Below are 19,626 nucleotides of genomic sequence, written 5' to 3'. Positions count from 1 at the left end.
CAAGTTTATATTCCTGTTTCCAGTGGTGGTAACTTGAGGCCTTGACTTCTTCCAATGTAGACCTAAAAGGTCGGACTAGATGATTTTAGAGCCCTCTCCCCAAACAGCCGGATCCCTGAGAGTTAGTGCTTCCGCACGTCTGCCCTTCAAGCCTGAAGGTCAAAGACGCCCTCTGCTGGCTGGAAAAGGCCTGGCAGGGCCTGGGTGTGCCTTTTTCTACCTAACCCCTCAGTCCCACAGCCTTATCCCCAGGCCAACACGACTGAGACAATGGAGCCTCACTGAGCCCACCTGCTACGTGGGGAGAAAGGAGCCTGTACGAAGGTCACAGGCTGACCTCTGAAGTCGAGGTCTAGGAGCTGCGCACACAAGGCTTCAGGCAAACTCAGTGTTTCACTGACGGGGGACTTACAACTTTACTGACAAAATGCCAGCCTCCAGGGAGGCCTCTCTGGCTGTGAGGTGCTGGTAACTAACTGCCATCACCACAGTTCAGACTCGGGAACGTGGACATGATTAAAGAAGTTGTAGACCGTAGTTCTAGGCAGAGTTCAAAGGCAGAGAAGGAAGGACTGCCTGAGGTGTGGTGGGGGGTGGGGTGGGCACAACAGACAGAGTGCAGGTGCAGGGGGCGGAGGGCCGGGGTCACGCAGGCACAGCTGTCCACTCTCTATGGGACTCCTGAGTCATTTCTCCTGGAACCTGCATTGTCTGCCTACCTGTGAGAACTGAAGGGAGCAACATGTGAAAAGCAGCACAAAGCTGGCTGAATCTGAATGTTTGAAATTTTTTCCATTATTATTTTTTATCTTTTTTTTGGGGGGGGGGGGAAACATACTTGCAGCATATGAAAATTTCCAGGCCAGGGGTCAAATTGGAGATGCCAGCCTACACCACAGCCACAGCCATGCAGGATCCTTAACCGACTGAGTGAGGCCAGGGATCGAACTCATATCCTCATGGACACTAGTCAGGTTCGTTATCTCTGAGCCACGATGGGAACTCCTCAGTATTATTTGTTTGTTTATGTCTGGCCATGCCCACAGCATGTGGAAGTTCCCGGGGTCAGGGACTGAACCCACACCGCAGGTGAAACCAGAACCACAGCAGTGACAATGCCAGATCCTTAACCCACTAAGCCACGAGGAAATTAGTTCTTGAGTTTTCTCATTTTATGCAATTTTCAGAATATTTACCTCTGAGAATCCTGCTGTTTGGGGGTTAGTATAAGAAATGACACGTAAGGACCCCTTGGCGCTCCACGGTCCCTCCGGGGACTATTCCGGGGCAGGATACGGGAGGTTTAGAGACTGAAGGGACTCAGCTCTCTCCTCTGTGCTGCTGCTGAACTGCGACATGCACACGAGCGACGGACGAAGGAGGTGGGTTAAGAGTGACTCGGACTGGCTGGAATGAGAATTCGGCTCCACTGGCGCCACGTTCTAAGTACTTAGAATAACTGAACAATCCGACACACGCCCAAGCCAAAGACTTAATCCACTGCGCAGGGCACGGTGATGCGGACACCTCCTTCTGAGAGAAGGCAGTAAATCCGCATTTTTAAACTTTATTCCAAAGAACGGATTGCTTTCAAGCAGCCATCGACCTAGATCATTAGGAGGGGGCTTGGTCTCTGTCAGCCCGTCTTCCTCCACTGAAGCAAGAGCTTCCTTCACTTTGACGAGACCTAAGGAGGATATTCTTCTCCAGCCACTGACCTGGCACGAACACCAGTCTACACTCAGAGCGCCACTTGGTTTATATGCTATCAGCACAACAGAAGCCTCTAAAGCCTGCCACTTCCGCGAAGGAAGCAGCCACCCTGAACACATCCAGCCTACACGCTGAGAACGAGCGCTCGTTTTACATTAAGGCCCTTGCTCAGTTTCCATCTCACTTGGTGAGAGGAGGCTGGTGATGGAATTTTCTCACCTCCCTTTCCATCAGATGCATGCTATTTTATGCTGCTACTCAGCCCTCAGCCCCAGCTTTCCTCCAGTGTCTAAACTGCTACAGGCCAGTCCCGATGCCAGCTGAGCCCCTTCACGGCAACCTGGGCACCTGACAGAGACGCAAATGCCCAGGTCTTGCCCCTGGAAATGAATTCAGGTCAGTCTGGGACCCTGGACGCTGTCCTCTTCCAACGGATGCCCTGTGCGATTCCGGCGGGTCTGGGTGTGAGAGACAAGCGGGCGGCCCAGACGGCCCCCGCCCAGCACTCACCACACCACGGGGAAGAGGATGGCTCCGCAGCACAGCAGGTCCACCAGAAACAGGGAATCCTTCCACAAGCCGTACTCGGTCGTCCCTTCCTCGGTGGACTCTATGATGATGTAGGCCACGTTCGCCAGGACCTACAGGACACAGGAGGTGCTGAGGCGCCAGGGCGTGGGCAGATGGTTGGCATGCGGACCCCCAGGCCTACAGGCCCCAACTTGGGACCACGGCATGATTTCCAGCTCCACACGCCCGGGCAGAGGTCTGCTTCCCCCCAGTCAAGGCGCCATTTCTGTGCCCTTGTGTTCGGGCCGCGGGCTGCAGCAGCTTGATGGGGGGGGGGGGGTCTCAGCTGCCAGCCCAGGGGTGGAACCCAGGCTGCAGAGATCAAAGGGCCAAGTCCTAGCCATTAGGCCAGCAGAGACTGCCCGGTGCCCTCTCCTGAGCTTGCCTTGCCCTGCTCCAGGGAACACTGAGGGAGTGATGCATGCGTGCGACCTCTGACCTAGGTCACACGAGGAGAGACTGCACCTGCCTGGCTCTCGCAGGACACAGCTCTGGAGCCCTGAGCTGACTTGTTAGGAGTCTGACTGCCCTGCAGCCACCACACCGGGGACCAGGAAGAGAGATGCCTGGGAGATGCCCAGAGGACACCTGGGAGCCTCGCTGCTCCCACCTCACCTGATCAAGGCCTCCCCGCCCAGGAGACGGAGGCTCATGAAGACCTGAAGGTGACAACACCCCCAGCGCCATCTGACTGTAGCTGCACTGATTAAGCCACTGCCCAATTCCTGACCCGCAGAACAGGTGAGAGGGCAAATGGTCACTGTGGTGTGAAGTTACTGGGCTCAGGGCAACTTGCTACACAGCCACAGGCGACCGGGACACTGCTCTCGGGGCACCTTCGGCCTCAGCAGAGTCAGAAACAGGTGGCACTCTGCATCAGATCCACCACGATGCCCATGCCCTCAGGCTGCACTCTCCCTGCCCCAGGGCTCCGGCTCCCAGGGTCAGATAACGGGGTGCTTTATCAGAGACCAGAGCAGCAAGGAGGGCCGGCTTCAGCCCTGGGCGTGCGTGGCCACGCCCATCCGCACAGGAACAACCCGCTCAGCCTGCTCCACAGCGTGTTTCTCCCCACCGCGAGCTCTCAGCATCCACACCCTGCTTCAATTTCCAAAGCGAAGGCTGTGCCTTGTGTGTTCAGTGCTGCCATCAAGCTCTCAGCAGGCCATGCTGGCTAAGCAGACGGCGGTGTTTTAAAAACTGAGGTACGGAGCTCCTGTTGTGGCACAGTGGAAACAAATCCAACTAGGAACCATATGGTTGCGGGGTTGGATCCCTGGCCTAGCTCAGTGGGTTAAGGATCTGGTGTTGCCGTGATCCTGCACTGCTGTGGCTGTGGCATAGGCTGGTAGCTATAGCTCCAACTGGATCCCTAACTTGAGAACTTCCATATGCTGCAGGTGAAGCCCTAAAAAATCAAAAAATAAAATAAAGTAAAAATTAAAAACTGGTACTACTGAGCATAAGGGAGACATGATTTATGAGATATTCTTTCGAAGATCATCATTAGGCTGAAAGCAGAGATGACAATTCCATGAGAAGTCCACGGTCCCCAATACTCTGTCTCCCTACAGGTAGCTCCCTACATGTCTACAAAAACGTGACACCTGTCGCTAGGACTTGGGAAGGGTAGTTTCTCTTACCATCTAGGACTTAGCAGCTAAATCATCACAGAAGCCATCTTTCACCTAATACAAATGCAAAAACTAGTTTGAAGTTTCACTGTCCTACCTCAGACCCCGCCTCTGGGCTCCCCCTGAAGCCCAGTCCTTCCTAAACCGTCTGCGTCTGTGACTCCGCCTCTGACTGACTCCGCCCATGACTGACTCCGCCCATGACTGACTCCGCCTATGACGACACATGGGAAACAAAGCCTTTCCCAGCTGAACCGGCTGATGGCACTGTGTGCATAGTTCACACTCTTAATGGGAGGCACAAAATGTCCCCAGAGGGGCTGCTGTGGAACCAAGTGCCAAGTGCCAACAATGTCCTTGAAACTCCTTTTTTTCGGTCTTTTCAGGGCCGCACCCGAGGCATATGGAGGATCCCAGGCTAGGGGTCTCATCGGAGCTGTAGCTGCCGGCCTACCCAGAGCCACAGCAATGTGGGATCCGAGCCGCGTCTGCGACCTACACCACAGCTCACAGCAACGCCGGATCCTTAACCCACTGAGCGAGGCCAGGGATCGAACCGGCAATCTCATGGTTCCTAGTCAGATTTGTTAACCACTGAGTCACGATGGGAACTCCTGAAATTCCATTTTTACTTCGCCCACTCCCTACCCAGAAATGCACAGTGACTCTCTGTGGCCAAAGGGAAACAGCTGCACTTTCTAGGCTGATGTTGGAGGACTTTGCAGGCTAGTCCTTATGTTTAAATACTTATAATTTCCTTATATTTAATTTTTAAATGGCCTTGTGTCCTCAGTGACCTGCCCTGTAACTGTGGGCTGTCTTCCTTCTGGGGAGCACAAGCATTACGTCACAGTCCAGGCTGGGCCAAGAGGATGCAAACAGGAGGGGAAGGGGATGGAGCAGCAGGAAGACGGGGAGGAGGACCGTGGCCCATCACGTCCAAGCTCTGAGACCTTGGCTGGCGGAAGAACTCAGCACAGCAGAGTGGCGGCCCTGGCAGCTGAATGAACGGCCAAGCGCCGTGCAGCCCCTTGGCCTCTCCTGCTCACTAGACGGCACTGTCAGGTCTGCCTCTGTCCTGGTTCTTTCCCATCTCTACCACAAAGCCCTTCTGGTCATGCAGAGGGGGGCGAACACTCTCTCCTTGGAAACCTACAGCAACTGGTCTGTACCATTCCTCGCGCACTAACCTATGTCCCTTAGCAGTGAATGGGAAGATGGCCCAGCTGCCAACATCGCCAAACTGCCCATCACCAGCGTCGAGCCAGCTGACCTGGGGGCCTGGAGAGCCGTCCCCTTCCCTGCGCAGCTGCCACACTAGCCTGGGCTCCGAAATGATCAGCTGTTGCGAACAAGTTTACCGAACAGATGCCCTCTGGTCGAGCAGCGCTGGGCAGCTGTGCATCTCAGCTAGGATCCCCCTGCTGACTCCGCGTCCCTTTCGGTCCCTGTTCTATCCCCAGAAAGACTTACACGCGAGCCAAGGCTCCTCCCCTGAAGGGCTCTCAAGCTTGTAAAGCTGGCCTCAGCCCAGGGCCCTACACATACGAAGCATTTAATAAACGTCGGGCCCAATACCTAATATTCTACTCACTGACGTACGTCATTCACGGTTTTAAAATATTTTATTAATAACACCGCCGGGTAGCTGAGCGTCTCTGCTAAGAGGATCAGCTGGTTACAGGGCAAACAGAGGCAGAAAGTAGGCAGCGTGTCTCCCCGACATCTTAGCAGCTCCCTCGTCACCCACCGGCCCAAGGACGGCGGATGGTGTGGCAGCTCCCAGGGCGATGACCCAAGGTCTAGGTCATCAAAACTCAGGTCGAGACGCCCAGTCCTCAATCCCGAGGGCAGAGGCTGGGGTTTCCGGGACAGCCGACGCCCCCTGCCCACACAGGCCTGAGCTGGGCCGTGCTTGGGGTCAGGAGCGAATGAGACCACGGGGTGAGGGCCCCTTTACCTGGAGCGGGATGACGATCATGAAGATCTTCTTGTCTTTATCAGAAAGGATGTGCTTGATGAAAGCCCAGCCGGTGCCAATGAGCGCGATGGTGATGAAGAGCAGCGCCCCCTTCAGGCTGCAGAAGGGAAAACTCAGTGAGCACCAAGGGTCTCTCAGACTCACTCTAGGAGTGAGAGCCTACAGCCCATGCTACGACTTCAGGGATTTCTTGCAGAAGAGAGGCACCACTTCTCTCCAGGCTCCGCACCCCACTATCTGACCGGCCGCTGCTGCAGGGGGCACCCCCCCACGAGCAAGCCGATAGCCCCACGTCCTCAAGTCGGAACGGCCACCTGCTCGCCACACACCTCTGACCTGGCAGGAACCTGCCCCCCCACGGCTCCCCCGGCTTCTCTGGAAGGTCGAGTCACGGCAGGGGCGTCTCCCCGGCCCCCTGCGGACTCACAGGTGAGTGATGTAGTACACCACGGCCCAGCCTTCGATCGGGAAGCCCTGGGAGGAGATGTAGTGGTAGTCGATCTGCAATCAAACAAGCGCCTTTCAGAGGCTGACCCGCCACGTGCCTTGCGAAGCGAAGCAGGAAATGCCCCGGAGGACGGCCCTCCTCCCGCTGCCGAGCGCTTCACCTGCCCACTCGCGATCAGGCACATGCGCGCTCGCGGACCAACGGCAGGTAGCTTGAGAAACCTGACACAAGGCTCCCTGTCACCAGCACCTAGCAGGATCCCTCTCGTGAGGCAGGGGATCCATTCCGGCAAGTGGCTGCCTGTTCTTTTCTTTAAAATCTCCAAATGCCACAGGCTGTTCAGGGTCCCCGCCAAGAGCTCTATCTTTCCTAGCCCTGCTACTTACATAAGGAAACCGGCCAGTCCCTGAAAAACCTACATGGAATCATTCAGCTTCAAATATGTTTTCCTTGAAAAAAAGACCTGTAAATGAGACTTCCCATCCTGGCTCAGCAGGTTAAGAATCTCATTAGTATCCATGAGGATGGAGGTTCGATCCCTGGCCCCGCTCAGTGGGTTAAAGATCCTGCATTGCCATGACCTGCGGTGTACGTCACAGATGTGGCTTGGATCCCAAGTCGCTAGGGCTGTGGGTACTGTAGGCCGGCAGCTGCAGCTCCGATTGGACCCCTAGCCTGGGAACCCCCATATGCCACAGGTGCAGCCTTAAAAAGCAAAAAAAAAAAAAAAAAAAAAAAAGAAAAGAAAAGAAAAAATATGTACCATTAGAAATTTAGAGCTAACTGAAGCCACAATCCCCAGATGCTTCCCGGCAGGACTCCCACAGCTGACACTGGTGCCTCTGTACATCCTTCATGGCTGTCTAGATATGAAAGCGACTTAAGGATCCTATCGTGCTATCTACATGGTTTCAGGAAGAATCGTTTACCTTAGATCCTAACAGGATTTATCCAAATTCCTGTCATTTCTGAAAACTATAACTGGATATATCATTACCTTTTCTATGACATTTCTTTCTTTTTTTTTCTTTTCAGGGTTGCACCTGAGGCATGTAGAGGTTCCTGAGCCAGGGTCGAACTGGAGCTGCAGCTGAGGGCTACAGCAACACCAGATCTGAGCTGCATCTTAGTTGTAGCTCACAGCAACACAGGATCCTCAACCCACTGAGTGAGGCCAGGGATCAAACCTACATCCTCACAGACACTGTGTTGGGTTAACCCCGTGAAACACAACGGGAACTCTCAGGGCAACATTTCTAAGTGGAGTAGGACCCTGAGCACATGTCTGGAGGCTGTCACCCTCACAGCTGTGGCCCTGGGTGCCTCAGAGGCCCATAAATGGGCACAACTCATTCCCATTTGCATTAGTACTAAACATACAAAGCTTAAGCTCAATTCTTTTTTTTGTCTTTTGTCTTTTCTAGGGCCGCACCCGCGGCATATGGAAGTTCCCAGGCTAGGGATCCAATTGGAGCTACAACTGCCAACCTACACCAGAGCCATAGCAACACCAGATCCGAGCCGTGTCTGCGACCTACACCACAGCTCACAGCAACGCCGGATCCTCAACCCACTGAGCGAGGCCAGGGATCAAACCTGCAACCTCATGGTTCCTAGTCAGACTCGTTAACCACTGCTTAAGCTCAACTCTTATGCCACTGTCTTCAGAGCATCAGTTTTCTCTCAAATAAATATGCTGACACTGAACTTCAAATCAATTGGGAAAAGGGGATTACTTGGAAAAATAAGTCATGAGAACAGTTCAGCAGGTGGCACTCCTAGCTCAAGAAATGACAGGAGGGGGCGGTGTGCGGGAGTGGGGAGGAGCAAAACCAAAAACATAAAAACCAGCAGGTGTTTGGAGAAACCGCTGAGTGTGCAGGGCATGTGTGAAGAGGTCCTGAGTCTAGTGTTGAGGAGACTTGATGATTTATACCCGTGACCGGTCCCTCCCAGACCAAAGGCGGCTTCAGGACACCCACTGCTGTGCCCTGCCCACTGATTTATTTTTCCTGCTGGTAAAGCCTCTGTCCCTCACTTCCTAAAGGACCCCCGAAAGAAGGATACATACCGCATGGAACACCAAGGAAAGGGACTTGGTGAAAGGAAGGGCCGCCATCAACCAGTGAATTTTAAACACATCATTCCTAAAAAAACAGAGGGAAAAGAATTAAAGGAACAGGCCATACTCCCAAAGGACAGCCAAAGCTCTAGAAATCTTATATTTATAAGAAGGCAGTGACTATAATCTAAGCAAACCACAACCATGAAGCTTTTTTAAAAAGTGGCTGCTGCCAGCAGCAAAGGCCTGGAACGGAACCCGAAGTCATTTCTGAGGTATGGTTCAATGCCGTGAACGCAACCGAGCTATGAACTGAGGGTGGGAGGGAGGGGTTCCCAGGCCTGCCCAGGCCACCCACTTCCTCTCCAGAAACCACCTTGGAAAGCCCACAGCGGTGAGAAGGCGGCAGGTGGACCTATGAGAACGGCATGAAATCCCCAGAAGGCGGAGGTGACGAGGTATAGCTGCAGGGGAGCCTGCAGCCCCGAGGAGAGTGGGTCTGGAGCCAGGCCAGAGGGATGGTCACAGAGAAAGCGCTGGGTCCTGCCCCCTGGTCTCCTCTCACAGCTGGGACCTGTCCAACACACCAGGCCACTCCTCCCTCGTCCCCCACAGGCACCAGGTCACCTTCAGGCTGCCAGGCATTTGATTCCTCTACCCTCTCCCGTCTCGCCCTGGGTTAACCTAGTGAGACACACAAGACCCAGATGGAGGAAAACTTCAAACTCTATTAAACAAACAAGGATGTGAGTAAGAGCTCCAGGGGGAACTCCCACTCTCAGATAGTGAGACGGCCGGCAAAGCCGCCACAGCAACAATGGGGAACGGGTGAAGCATCAGACAAGTAAACCAACAGAATAGACCAGAAAGCTCAGAAACAGACTCATGTGTGTACGGGAGCTTGATAACATAAGGTGACACCATGTTGGGGGGAAAAGAGCAGGCTGCTTAATAACTGGCACTGAGGGGAAAAAATCAGCTCAAACCTACCTAAGAAATGAAGAAAAAAGTTAGCTTAGGAGCTCTCCTATGGTGCAACGGGTTAAGGATCCCTGCTGTGGCACCGGTTCAATCCCTGGCCTGGGAACCACATGCCTCGGGTGTGGCCACAAAGAAAAAGGAAAAGAATACAGAATAACTTTTATCTTAACTGATAGCTATGTGGGGTTTGTTTGTTATTTTATAGTTTTATTGACATGGGGGCAACCAAAAAATAATAATGGTAAAGTTAGTGCTCAATAGCAAAAAAAAAAACCATGTAAGAAATGAAGAAAGCTGGATCTCTGCTTCACATTTACCCCCCAGGTGGGGTCTCGTGCTATACATAAAATACACATTTTGTGACCCTGGAGTAGGAATGGACCTCTTGGGATCCAAGAGGCACTGCCCAAAAGACTAAACTTAGAGAGCTTTGACTCCATTAATATGAAAGATTTTTTGTCAACAATTCAACTGGGAGAAGAAATTTGCAATGTCTATGACATACAAGGGACTGATACCCAAATACACAAGGAACTCATGCAAATGAACAACAAAAAAAAGGACAGAAAATCCAACAGAAAGAGATGCAAATTCAAGCCGTCACAGAGGGGAAACCCAGAAGGTGAACAAGTCCCTGCAAAGAGAACTCACATCACTAACCAGAGAAATGCAAAGGAAAAGGAGGGACCAGTTTACACCCATCAGACTGGCAAACAAGTAAGAGGTGGGTGTCGGTGGGGACATGGCAGAAGTACAAGCTGGCACAGCTCACGTCCTGTCGGACAACCCGGGCACCACCTTCTGAGAATGTGCCTCTGAGGCTGCACAGAGCCATCCAGGCACAGGGAGGAGGGGGAGTGGGAGATGAAGACAAGCTGGGGGTCCACCATCAAGGGGCGGGCAAGGGCAACGTGGGGACCCCCGCTGTCGGGGACGCGCCGCAGCTGAACGTTAATGAACCGGATGTAGGCACGGCCACGGGAGCAGATCTTCAAGAGGGTGCCCCTGAGTGACAGACGTACCAAAGACACCACCCAGGGACAGCACGGTTTACCTAAGCTAGAAATACATGCGCCCCCCTAAACACGCCTTGTCCGTGAGACCAGGCAGATGCCCAAGAGCACGTACTAAGCACACTCGAGGGCAGGGCTGGCAGTGGACGGGAAGGGAGGGAGGGGGACAGGAAACGGAAGAGGGGAGGGCCTCGCCCAGAACGAGAGGGAGGGCGTGTGGGGAGCTGCCGCACACCCCGGTTCCGGTTCCGGTTCCGGGCTGCGTTCCGCCCTGGTACCTTCCTGCCCCAGGGCCTACCTACCTGAAGGTCACAGGGCAGGCAAGGCCAGAGCAGCAGGCTCTCCCGAGTAGGAGCGAGACTCAGCCAGAGCGCAAAAGCGTCAAGGGCTGTGCGCGCCCGCACGCCCGAGGCCACCGCCACCTGCGGCCGAGTCACAGCACGGACGGCTGGGGCAGGCGGGGACGCAGAAGGAGAGGACGCGGGCTCTGGAGCCACGCCGGCCTGGCTCAGATGCTGCTTCTCCAGACGACCGTAATCGCGCTCGGCCTCAGTAACTTCTGCTGAAAATGGGCGGGCCCTGACCTCAAGGAGCCACAACACCCAGGGCCTGGCTGGGCACAGAGCGGGCACCAAGAGCCATCAGCTGCCCACGTTTCCTTCCTGTTGCCCCGAGACTCCTCTCCCTGGGCTCTGGGGCCCACAACAGAACTCAGAAAAAGTGGGAGGCCAAGATCTCGAGGCGCCTCCAGCCACGAGTCTGTGAAATGCGCTGCAGCCCTGGAGTCACGGCCGCGATGTGACTGGGTGACCAACCTCACGGCTGGCGTGAGGCTTCTGGAAGAACATGGGGAAGGGGCCGAGGGCTGCAATTAGGCCTTTCTGCAGGTACGTGATACTTCAGCAAGAAGTTGAAAGTATGTTGTACAAAGTGGGTCAGCCTCATTTGACCACAGGTTTTTCAACTGCTGCCATGATTTTCTGTAACTGAACCAGTGACGATGACTGCTGTATCACGAAAGGGAAATGAAAGTCCCCGGACGTCTGGCTGAACTCTTTGGTGAGTACCCCATCTTTGCAAGAGACCCTGATCTGCAAAGCCCTCTCAAGACACATTATTTCAGGGGGAGTCAGACCGCAGACCTAAGGATCTAAGCCGTGGGCAGGAAGGCAGGGCAATTATCATCCTCCTCGCTTTGTGGCCAAGGAAAAAGAGATTTAGGGTAAAGCGAAGCACACAGGCAGCAAGAGTCAGGGTTTACACTTGAAATCAGGCTTCTGACTCCTAGTTCTTACTTTTCTGATAAAGGTAAAAGCAAAACTTTCTTTTTTTTTTTTTTTTTTGTCTTTTGTTGTTGTTGCTATTTCTTGGTTCTTGGGCCGCTCCCGCGGCATATGGAGGTTCCCAGGCTAGGGGTTGAATCGGAGCTGTAGCCACCGGCCTACGCCAGAGCCACAGCAACGCGGGATCCGAGCCGCGTCTGCAACCTACACCACAGCCCACGGCAACGCCGGATCGTTAACCCACTGAGCAAGGGCAGGGACCGAACCCGCAACCTCATGGTTCCTAGTCGGATTCGTTAACCACTGCGCCACGACGGGAACTCCCCAAAAAACTTTCTTTAAAACAAACCAAGACCTCCGCCATCACCTTTTATGGCCTGAATTTGTAGGATTCTCTTCTCCTTACTAATGACTGCCTAATCTCTAGTCCAAACATGACTATGCGGGGTCCTTCACAAGTAAACAAGACGCTCCTTCCAACAAAGAGGAACTGGCAGCTGCATCCAGCAGAGCCCAGGGCCCAAGCCGAGCATGCCCACTGGAAGAAACTCCGGCCACCAAAGATGAAAGACGCCTCAATTCCTGCCCACTGCTCCAGAGAAAGAGGTATCTGGTATTTGGGGGGGGGCTTAATTATTGTGTGAATTTATTAAAACCATATTCATATACTGTCATTTACACCGTTTATGAGCCTTACGGTAACAAAGACTTCAGATATTCTTTAACTGCAAAATAGTATTTTGTTTTCAATTTTGGAGGAAGGGATAGAGAATTAAATACTAGCGCCACACATATGCAGCTGCTCTCCTCAGGTACCAAGAACAGGAAGTTAAGGCCTCAGGGGTTTCAGAAGAAAGGCCAGGCCAGGCAGGTGGCTTTGACAAGGTTTTCTCAGGTGACAGGCCTCCGGGGCTCAGTCTGGGCTGGGGCGTTCAGGACTCGGCAGCAACCCCACGCTCTCACCCAGGCACTGGGCCACTGTCACTCTTCTGCTAAGACTGAATGCCCCTGAACAGGACCCCAGGCTTCACTCTGAGTCCTGGATGGTGGTGTCTTCGCTGTGGAAACACTTTGCCTATATACTTCATTTTGCTTGTGTATTACTGAAATACTTGGATTTGCTCTTTAAACAAAGCGATGGGAAGTGAACAAACACCGAGACATGCAAAGGCCTCCCACAGGCAAAGCTCCTGGACAGCCTCCCTTTGTCTGGGAGGAGAGGCCCTTTGAAGAGAAGGAGGTTGCCGGTGCCGGACCCTCCGGGCTCAAAAGACAGCAGAAGGTCAAAGTACACAAACCCCGAAGCACTCCTGGGTGAGGTGCTCAAGGAGATGACAATTTACCGTCGTTTGCGAAGGATGTGGATCCAGACAGTCCCAGAGAGAAAAAAGAAAAAGGCCATGGAAATGTATAATTTAGGGAGAGGAATCTCTCCCGCTGAGAGGTAGCTGTCAGGATTCTTCTCTGTGATCTCAATCTGAAACCAACATGAAATTAAGTTTTACTTTTCAGGAACACATCACCCACACGCGATCCCCGATCACACATTCAGCCATTCGTAATCCTGGCTGGTTCGCGGAAGCCTAAGAAAACGAGGACCAGAAGATGACAAGCACGTTCTTTTTGAAACTGAGTTAGAGGAGACTGACAGGCACAACCACCACATTCTAACTGCACAGGCTGAAGTGTAAAAACATCCCGCATGCCTTTCTATTTTCTCATTTAGGAATCTTCCCCGGAACCATGCTGCCCACCAAGAGAAATGTTACTCTGGCCACCTTTTCCTCTCACTCTGCTTCAGTGTTGTTAAAACTACTCTTACAGGGAGTTCCCACTGTGGCTCAGCAGTAAAGAACCCAACGAGTGTCCATGAGGACTCGGGTTCGATCCCTGGCCTTGCTCAGTGGGTTAAGGATCCGGTGTTGCCGCGTGGGTTGCAGACATGGCTCAGATCTGGTGGTGCTGTGGCTGTGGTGTAGGCCGGCAGCTCCAGCTCCCATGGTACCCCTAGCCTGGGAACCTCCATACACTGTGGGTTCAGCCCTAAAAAGCAAAAAACGAAAGCAAAACCAAACCACTCTTACAAAGAAAGAAATGCCTCACATCTTACACGGCTGACAAAACGCATGTGGGACAGCTTCCATGTGGTACTCACATCAAGGCTGAATGAAAACTTGTCATTAGACCTTATTTTGCTTCCAGGGCATTTATGAAAATAAAGACTGTACAGGCCTTCTTGGTCATCAGTGCTGATGTTAAAGAAAAACTGAAAGGGAAGAAGAAAAAAAAATTAAGGTGCCAAATCCTCAGCTAAAATGTTTAAATCCTAGAAATAAATCATGAACACGATGAACAGGAGAAAAGAGACCACTTATTTAAATTAATCGAACTCTCCCAGAGCAGAGTCTAAACAGACGTTTTCTAATGTCCCTCCGAATGTCCTGGTACAAACAGTTCCACGCCAACAGGAAAGCTGACGCGACTGTACAGTGAGTACCTATGAACTCACGACACATGAGCAGCTGCCGACGTTTGCTTTATCACATCGCTGTCCAGCAGAGACGGGGTTTTGCAGGAGTTTGCAGAGCTAGCCTAAGAAGTAGCTGTCTAGTCTTCAAGACAGCATATATGGTTGTTTTGCTCTCTATGTAAAAACAAAAACTTCTGGGAGCTCTCTTATGGCTCAGCTGGTTAAGGATCAGGCATTGTCACTGCAGCGCCTCGGGTCTCCGCTGTGGCGCTGGTTTGATCTCTGGCCCAGGAACTTCCACATGCCGTGGGTGCAGCCAAAAGAGAAAAGAAACAAACAAAAAACCTTCTGAAAAGAGAAGAAGAGAGTTCCCGCTGTGGCTCAGTGGTAACAAACCTAAACAGTATCTTTGAGGATGTGGGTTCGTTCCCTGGCCCCATTCAGTGGGTTAAGGACCTGGTGTTGCTGTAGGTCACAGACACAGCCTGGATCTGGCACTGCTGTGGCTGTGGTGCAGGCTGGCAGCTGCAGCTTGGATGCGACCCCTAGCCTGGGAACTTCCATATGCTTCGGGTACAGCCCTAAAAAGACAAAAAAAAGAAAAAGAAAGGAGGGAAGGAAGGAAGGAAGGAAGGAAGGAAGGAAGGAAGGAAGGAAGGAAGAAAAAGAAAGGGAGATTCATCTGATAAAGGTAGAGAACCATATTCTCTCATCAAAATGACCCGTCTGATTTCAGGCCATAGTAACAGAGGCTACATCTTCTACACTGAGACATTTTTCTTTGGTTTTCAACATATTTCATGCATTCAGATGAAATGTAACATAAATCAAGAAATGTTTGGGAGTTCCCTTCGTGGCGCAGTAGAAACAAATTGACTAGTATCCATGAGGATGTGGGTTTGATCCCTGGCCTCGCTCAGTGGGTTAAGGATCCCGTGCTGCCGTGAGCTGCGGTGTAGGTCGCAGACTTGGCTCAGATTCTGTGTGGCTGTGGCATAGCCAGCAGCTGCAGTTCTGATTGGATCCCTAGCTTGGGAACTTTTGTATGCCAAGGCTGCGGCCCAAAAAAAGGAAAAAAAAAAAAGAAAGGAATGTTTTATTTACATAATAAGTCCACACAATGTGACTCCTTGGTCAGTTCTAGAGAACATTTTACTGTAAGCCTAAAATGTATGGTTTAGGGCTACAGACATAGGTGGTAAACTGTAAAGAAAATGAGGAAGTGGTTAGGATAACGTTTTTCATGACAGGTTCCTCCAGAGCTGAGAAGAAACAGGAGGACACGTGGAGTTTCTGGGGTGTTAGCGATGGCCTGTCTCCTGTCCCAGGTGATGGTTACAAGGGTGATTATAACTCTCTGTACTCAACGTAAGTAGTATGTACTCTTCTCTATGTACTGTGCCTCCAAATTAAAAAGGATGGTGGAAAAAGGGAGACATCTGACATGAAGACGGAAATAAAAGACCAAGAATATTCAAGCTGAAACTAATCTGTTAAAGCACGTCCCAAACTCACCACCGTAAAGCGAGAGCATGTATTTCTGTCCACCCAAGGCAGCCAGAAAAAGAAAAGTTTTCTCAATGTGTTAGTAACTTTTAACTCCAAATGTAAGACTCAGATGAAGTTTCTAAAAAAAATGTTAAAAAAAACCAAATAACAGAACCATCACGGTGGATCGGAGGAGGCACCTGACCCTTAAAGGAAAAATAAACAGAACAAAATAAAGCAAAAACGAAAACTGCAGAGCTGGGAGAACGCTCGACAGTCCCCTTCCTGCTTCAGGTGGATAAACCATCACGCCTATGCTGAGGACGGCGCAGAAACTCCATCCAAACCTGTACTGTCCAAATCGGGGAGGACCCCGGCTGGCAGAGCAGCGAGAGCCACCTACTGATTCCTCCACAAGGAGAGAGAAGCCAGAGAACAAACACGCTGTCCGTCTTAGGTGCTGCCTGTTTTATGCATCCCGAGACCCCAGTGAACTGGCTGTTTCAACCAATACTCCGAATCACCACGAGTGCTGCTCTCCCCTCGACTCTCACCCTGACACAAAGCATCAGTTAACTGACAAACGTATATCCTACAAACGCTTTCCTTCTGTGACTTAAAAAAAACAACTTTCTGGAGCTTCCGTCATGGCTCAGCGGTTAGCAAACCTGACGAGCCTCCATGAGGATTCGGGTTCGATCCCTGGCCTTGCTCAGTGGGTTAAGGATCCGTGAGCTGTGGTGTAGGGCACAGACAGGCTCGGATTCCAAGCTGCTGTGGTTCTGGCGTAGGGTGGTGGCTACAGTTCCAATTGGACCCCTAACCTGGGAACCTCCATATGCCCTACAAGGTGTGGCCCGACAAGACAAAAAACAAAATAAAATAAAATAGGGTGACTGGGGGGAAGCTTTGTAGACAAGGTAACACTTGAGCAAAGACTTGGAGGAGGAAGAAATGAATCATGCAGATTGCGAGGGACAAACATTCCTCCAGCGGGTACAGCTGGAGCAGAGCCCAAGGTGGCCTGTGTGGCTGGAGCAGATAACAACTAGGGTGGGGAGGAAACAGGAGCTGAGGTCACAGAATTGACAGCAGCCAGACCACGTGGGCTGGGAGGGCAGTGGAGGGGCAGGGGCTTCCACACCGAGACAGACAGGAGGCTGCTGAGGATTCAGGGCAGGTGAGCAGCCCACGAGCTCTCGGTTAGCTGTTACCACCGACACTCAGAGTTCCCGTTGTGGCTCAGTGGGTGAAGAACCCAACTGGAGCCCATGAAGGTGCAGGTCTGATCCCTGGCGTCACTCAGGGGGATGAAGATCTGGCACTGAGCTACGACACAGGTGCAGATGTGGCTCAGATCCCGTGTTGCTGTTGTTGAGGCTGTGGGTGTGGCTGGCAGCCGCAGCTCTGATTTGATTCCTAGCCTGGAAACTTTTATATGCCGCAGGTGTGGCCCTAAAAAAAAAAGAAAAAAAAAATGACTGATGGTCACCAAACTTACAGAACATATAAACTGTTGGGCAAAAGAATCTATGGTGAAAGAAGTCAGGACAGTGGATGCAGGGGTGGGGGACTTTCAGAGGTGACAACAGTACAGACTCCTGAGCGGGTTACATGGGTACATGCACTCAGGACGCATGCATTTCACCCTAAGCAAATGACACCTCGAGGAATGAAATCTGGTTAGAAAAGAGGCAGTGATTCTTATACATTAATGATACAAGATTATTTGTATAGTGCTTGACAAAGCCCTTTATTTTTATTTATTTTTTATTTTTTTACAATACACCTAAGAACCGTATGAGACAGTGGCCATCATTTTCCACTTTCAGATGATTAAGGAGAGAGGTTCAGAAGTTACGTGAGTTGTCCAAGGTCACCAGCTAGTACGTGGGCTCTGAGATCCAGTCCAAAGTCCTACTCCACACCCAACACAACCATGCTGCTGCCAGAAGCAACTGCGACGGCTGAGCAGGTCACTCGGGCCTCTGGGTCTCGATGACCCACCTCTGAAGGGACAGCACCACCCAAATGACCACCAAGGGTCCTTTCAGGTGTAGACTTTTGTGCTCCTGACAGACTCCTGGGAGACTGGGCATGTGCAGGGTGCTACGGCCGTTGACTCTCTGAATGGGATTAAAGAGTCAGAGCTATGGGGACAGCTGGGAGAGCCGGGTTGGAATCGGGGTCTTGGCACTTGCGTTCACATTCGCAAAGTTATTCTCTCTCAGAGACTTACGATGGGATACGTGGTGGGTAAATAAGAGCCACTCTGGAGGTCTGCTATGGAAGGAAGAGCTACCGTACATATTCAAGTGACTGGACAGGCGGCGTATCTAAATCATTATTCCCAAAGTCGAAATTCCTTTCAAAACACACCCTTTTACATGGCAGAGATAAATTCCACAAAGCCTTCCCCAAAGAGACTACATACCTGAAATGAAACTGCCCCATCATTATTACGAACGGAAAAGGATTTCTCGCCTGTTGCCTAAAAAAAGACATAACAGCCTATTTTAGGATAGTACTGGTAGACAAAATAGGCTAATAAAAATAAGAATTAAAAAAAAAACTCCAAAAGCCTCAATATATTTTCTGGTCTGCAAATACTTTCCGAAAAAGAAATTCCCCATCTTTTCAAGGTATTTGAAATCCCCTTTCACGGAGAATAAGGTAATTCTTTAACCATTTCCTTTTCTCAGCTACCTCCTCTCTCTCCAGTAACCCCTGATTCCCCACTGGAGCACCCCTCTATTCTTAAGGCTTCGGCTAAATGGCAGATGCCAACCGACAGATCAGTGGTTACTTAGGGACAAGGGGCTGACAAAGGGGCAGGAGACACTCTCAGGTTGATGGATGTGTTCACCTCTTGGTTCTGGTGGTGGTTTCACAGGAGTACATAAGTCAAAACGCATCGAACTGTCCCTTTAAATATGTGCAGTGTACTATATATTAATTATACCTCAATGAAGCTGTTAAAACAAAACAAAATCAAATACTGCCACTTGGATGCCCCTTCACTGAAAAACCAAGACATCCCAAACCAAACGTGCCCGTTTTTCCTTCTGCTACTTCTACTCCCTACCCCTCTGGGGGGAAAATCCACCTCATCTCCTACCCTCCCGCCACCCCCAAACGGCGCCCCCTTATTTCACCTTCCAAAGCTCTGCTCTAGCTCAGACCGTCATCGCCCTAGGCCTGTATTATCCCGACAGCCTTCGGCCAAGACCCTCCAAGTTCACGGTCCCTCCTCAAGGCTGCCCTGTGAGTTCCCGTCAGGACGACGACCTCCCCCTTGGCTTTAGGCTTCACACTAGAGCCTGATCGAGAACACACGCCGACTTCCTATTTTCTGTGCCTCCACACCTTCAATTTTCTGGCTCGCTACCATTTGGGTCCCTCTGTCTGCTGCCTGCAAATACCTACGACCTTTTACTTCCAACAGGCCAGTGCCCGCCTCGCGAGAGGCTCATTTCTGCCCCTGATGCGCTTCCTTCCCCTCCCTTCTCCTCTCCCCAGACAACCCCCGACCTCAGGCGCTGCGGACACCTCCCTCGGGGCTGCCACACAGCTCGCCTCCTCTCTCCTCACGCCAAGGCTACAGAGCTCAGCGCTCAACTTGACGGTCAAGCTGTCCGAGTGTCATCTGTCCCAAGAGAAGGCCTGCAGACGGATGTGTGTGCAAGTCCACAACTACACACACGTACACTCACCAAAGCTGAGCGCACAGGGTGGGGGTAGTTCTTACCTTTGAATCCACTGTACTCCTTTTGGACTTTCCACTGTCTGGAATCAGAACAATTTAGAAGAGATTATCATGAGAGCTCCTAAGGATATTTAGAATCTCTTTATTAGACTCTAGCTTGTCTAATATCAAATAATTCAAACAATCAAAAAGGGGAGGCCACATGCTATCATGTGAACTGCCATTTCCTCAGAATCCAAAATACCCTTGGGCTATAGAAGCCACAAATAGGAACCTG

At 51.6% G+C, this 19,626-nt stretch overlaps 1 protein-coding gene and 2 long non-coding RNA genes across 17 annotated transcripts in view; 2 read left to right on the top strand and 1 right to left on the bottom strand.

Moving 5' to 3' along the window:
- Positions 1 to 19,626, bottom strand: part of GPR107 (G protein-coupled receptor 107) — a 64,877-nt gene that overhangs the window by 25,763 nt on the left and 19,488 nt on the right. For 11 of the 13 annotated variants that reach the window (XR_014829170.1, XR_014829173.1, XR_014829171.1 and 8 more), the window contains exons 6-13: positions 19,392 to 19,429; positions 18,078 to 18,134; positions 13,841 to 13,951; positions 13,029 to 13,162; positions 8,418 to 8,493; positions 6,326 to 6,399; positions 5,878 to 5,995; positions 2,224 to 2,354 (exon numbers count right to left, since the gene is read on the bottom strand). Coding sequence is in view for 6 of the 13 variants with exons in the window: in XM_084998788.1 (XP_084854914.1) it covers positions 2,224 to 2,354; positions 5,878 to 5,995; positions 6,326 to 6,399; positions 8,418 to 8,493; positions 13,029 to 13,162; positions 13,841 to 13,951; positions 18,078 to 18,134; positions 19,392 to 19,429 (739 nt within the window). In the remaining 7 variants the exon portion in view is untranslated. The remainder of the gene's footprint in view (positions 1 to 2,223; positions 2,355 to 5,877; positions 5,996 to 6,325; positions 6,400 to 8,417; positions 8,494 to 13,028; positions 13,163 to 13,840; positions 13,952 to 18,077; positions 18,135 to 19,391; positions 19,430 to 19,626) is intronic. The other 2 variants (XR_014829176.1, XR_014829175.1) reach the window with 1 other exon arrangement.
- Positions 888 to 4,399, top strand: LOC146407305 (uncharacterized). The gene is made up of 2 exons (XR_014829240.1): positions 888 to 1,009; positions 1,548 to 4,399. It is a non-coding gene; the product is annotated as an uncharacterized LOC146407305 (long non-coding RNA).
- On the top strand, positions 9,994 to 18,215 carry LOC102158087 (uncharacterized). Of its 3 annotated transcripts, none has more exons than XR_014829225.1 (3): positions 9,994 to 11,461; positions 12,113 to 12,291; positions 17,476 to 18,215. It is a non-coding gene; the product is annotated as an uncharacterized LOC102158087 (long non-coding RNA). The 3 variants fall into 3 exon arrangements; XR_014829224.1 differs by having other exon boundaries at positions 10,600 to 11,461; positions 15,406 to 18,215; XR_014829226.1 differs by lacking the exon at positions 17,476 to 18,215 and adding an exon at positions 13,198 to 14,797 and having other exon boundaries at positions 10,659 to 11,461.

This window comes from Sus scrofa, chromosome 1 (assembly GCF_054392235.1).
Source record: "Sus scrofa isolate SSC_HxYL_T2T_F1_AM1 chromosome 1, Sscrofa_HxYL_maternal_Yorkshire_Landrace_v2.0, whole genome shotgun sequence".
Classification (NCBI taxonomy): domain Eukaryota; kingdom Metazoa; phylum Chordata; class Mammalia; order Artiodactyla; family Suidae; genus Sus; species Sus scrofa.
This window is presented reverse-complemented; position numbering and strand designations above follow the sequence as displayed.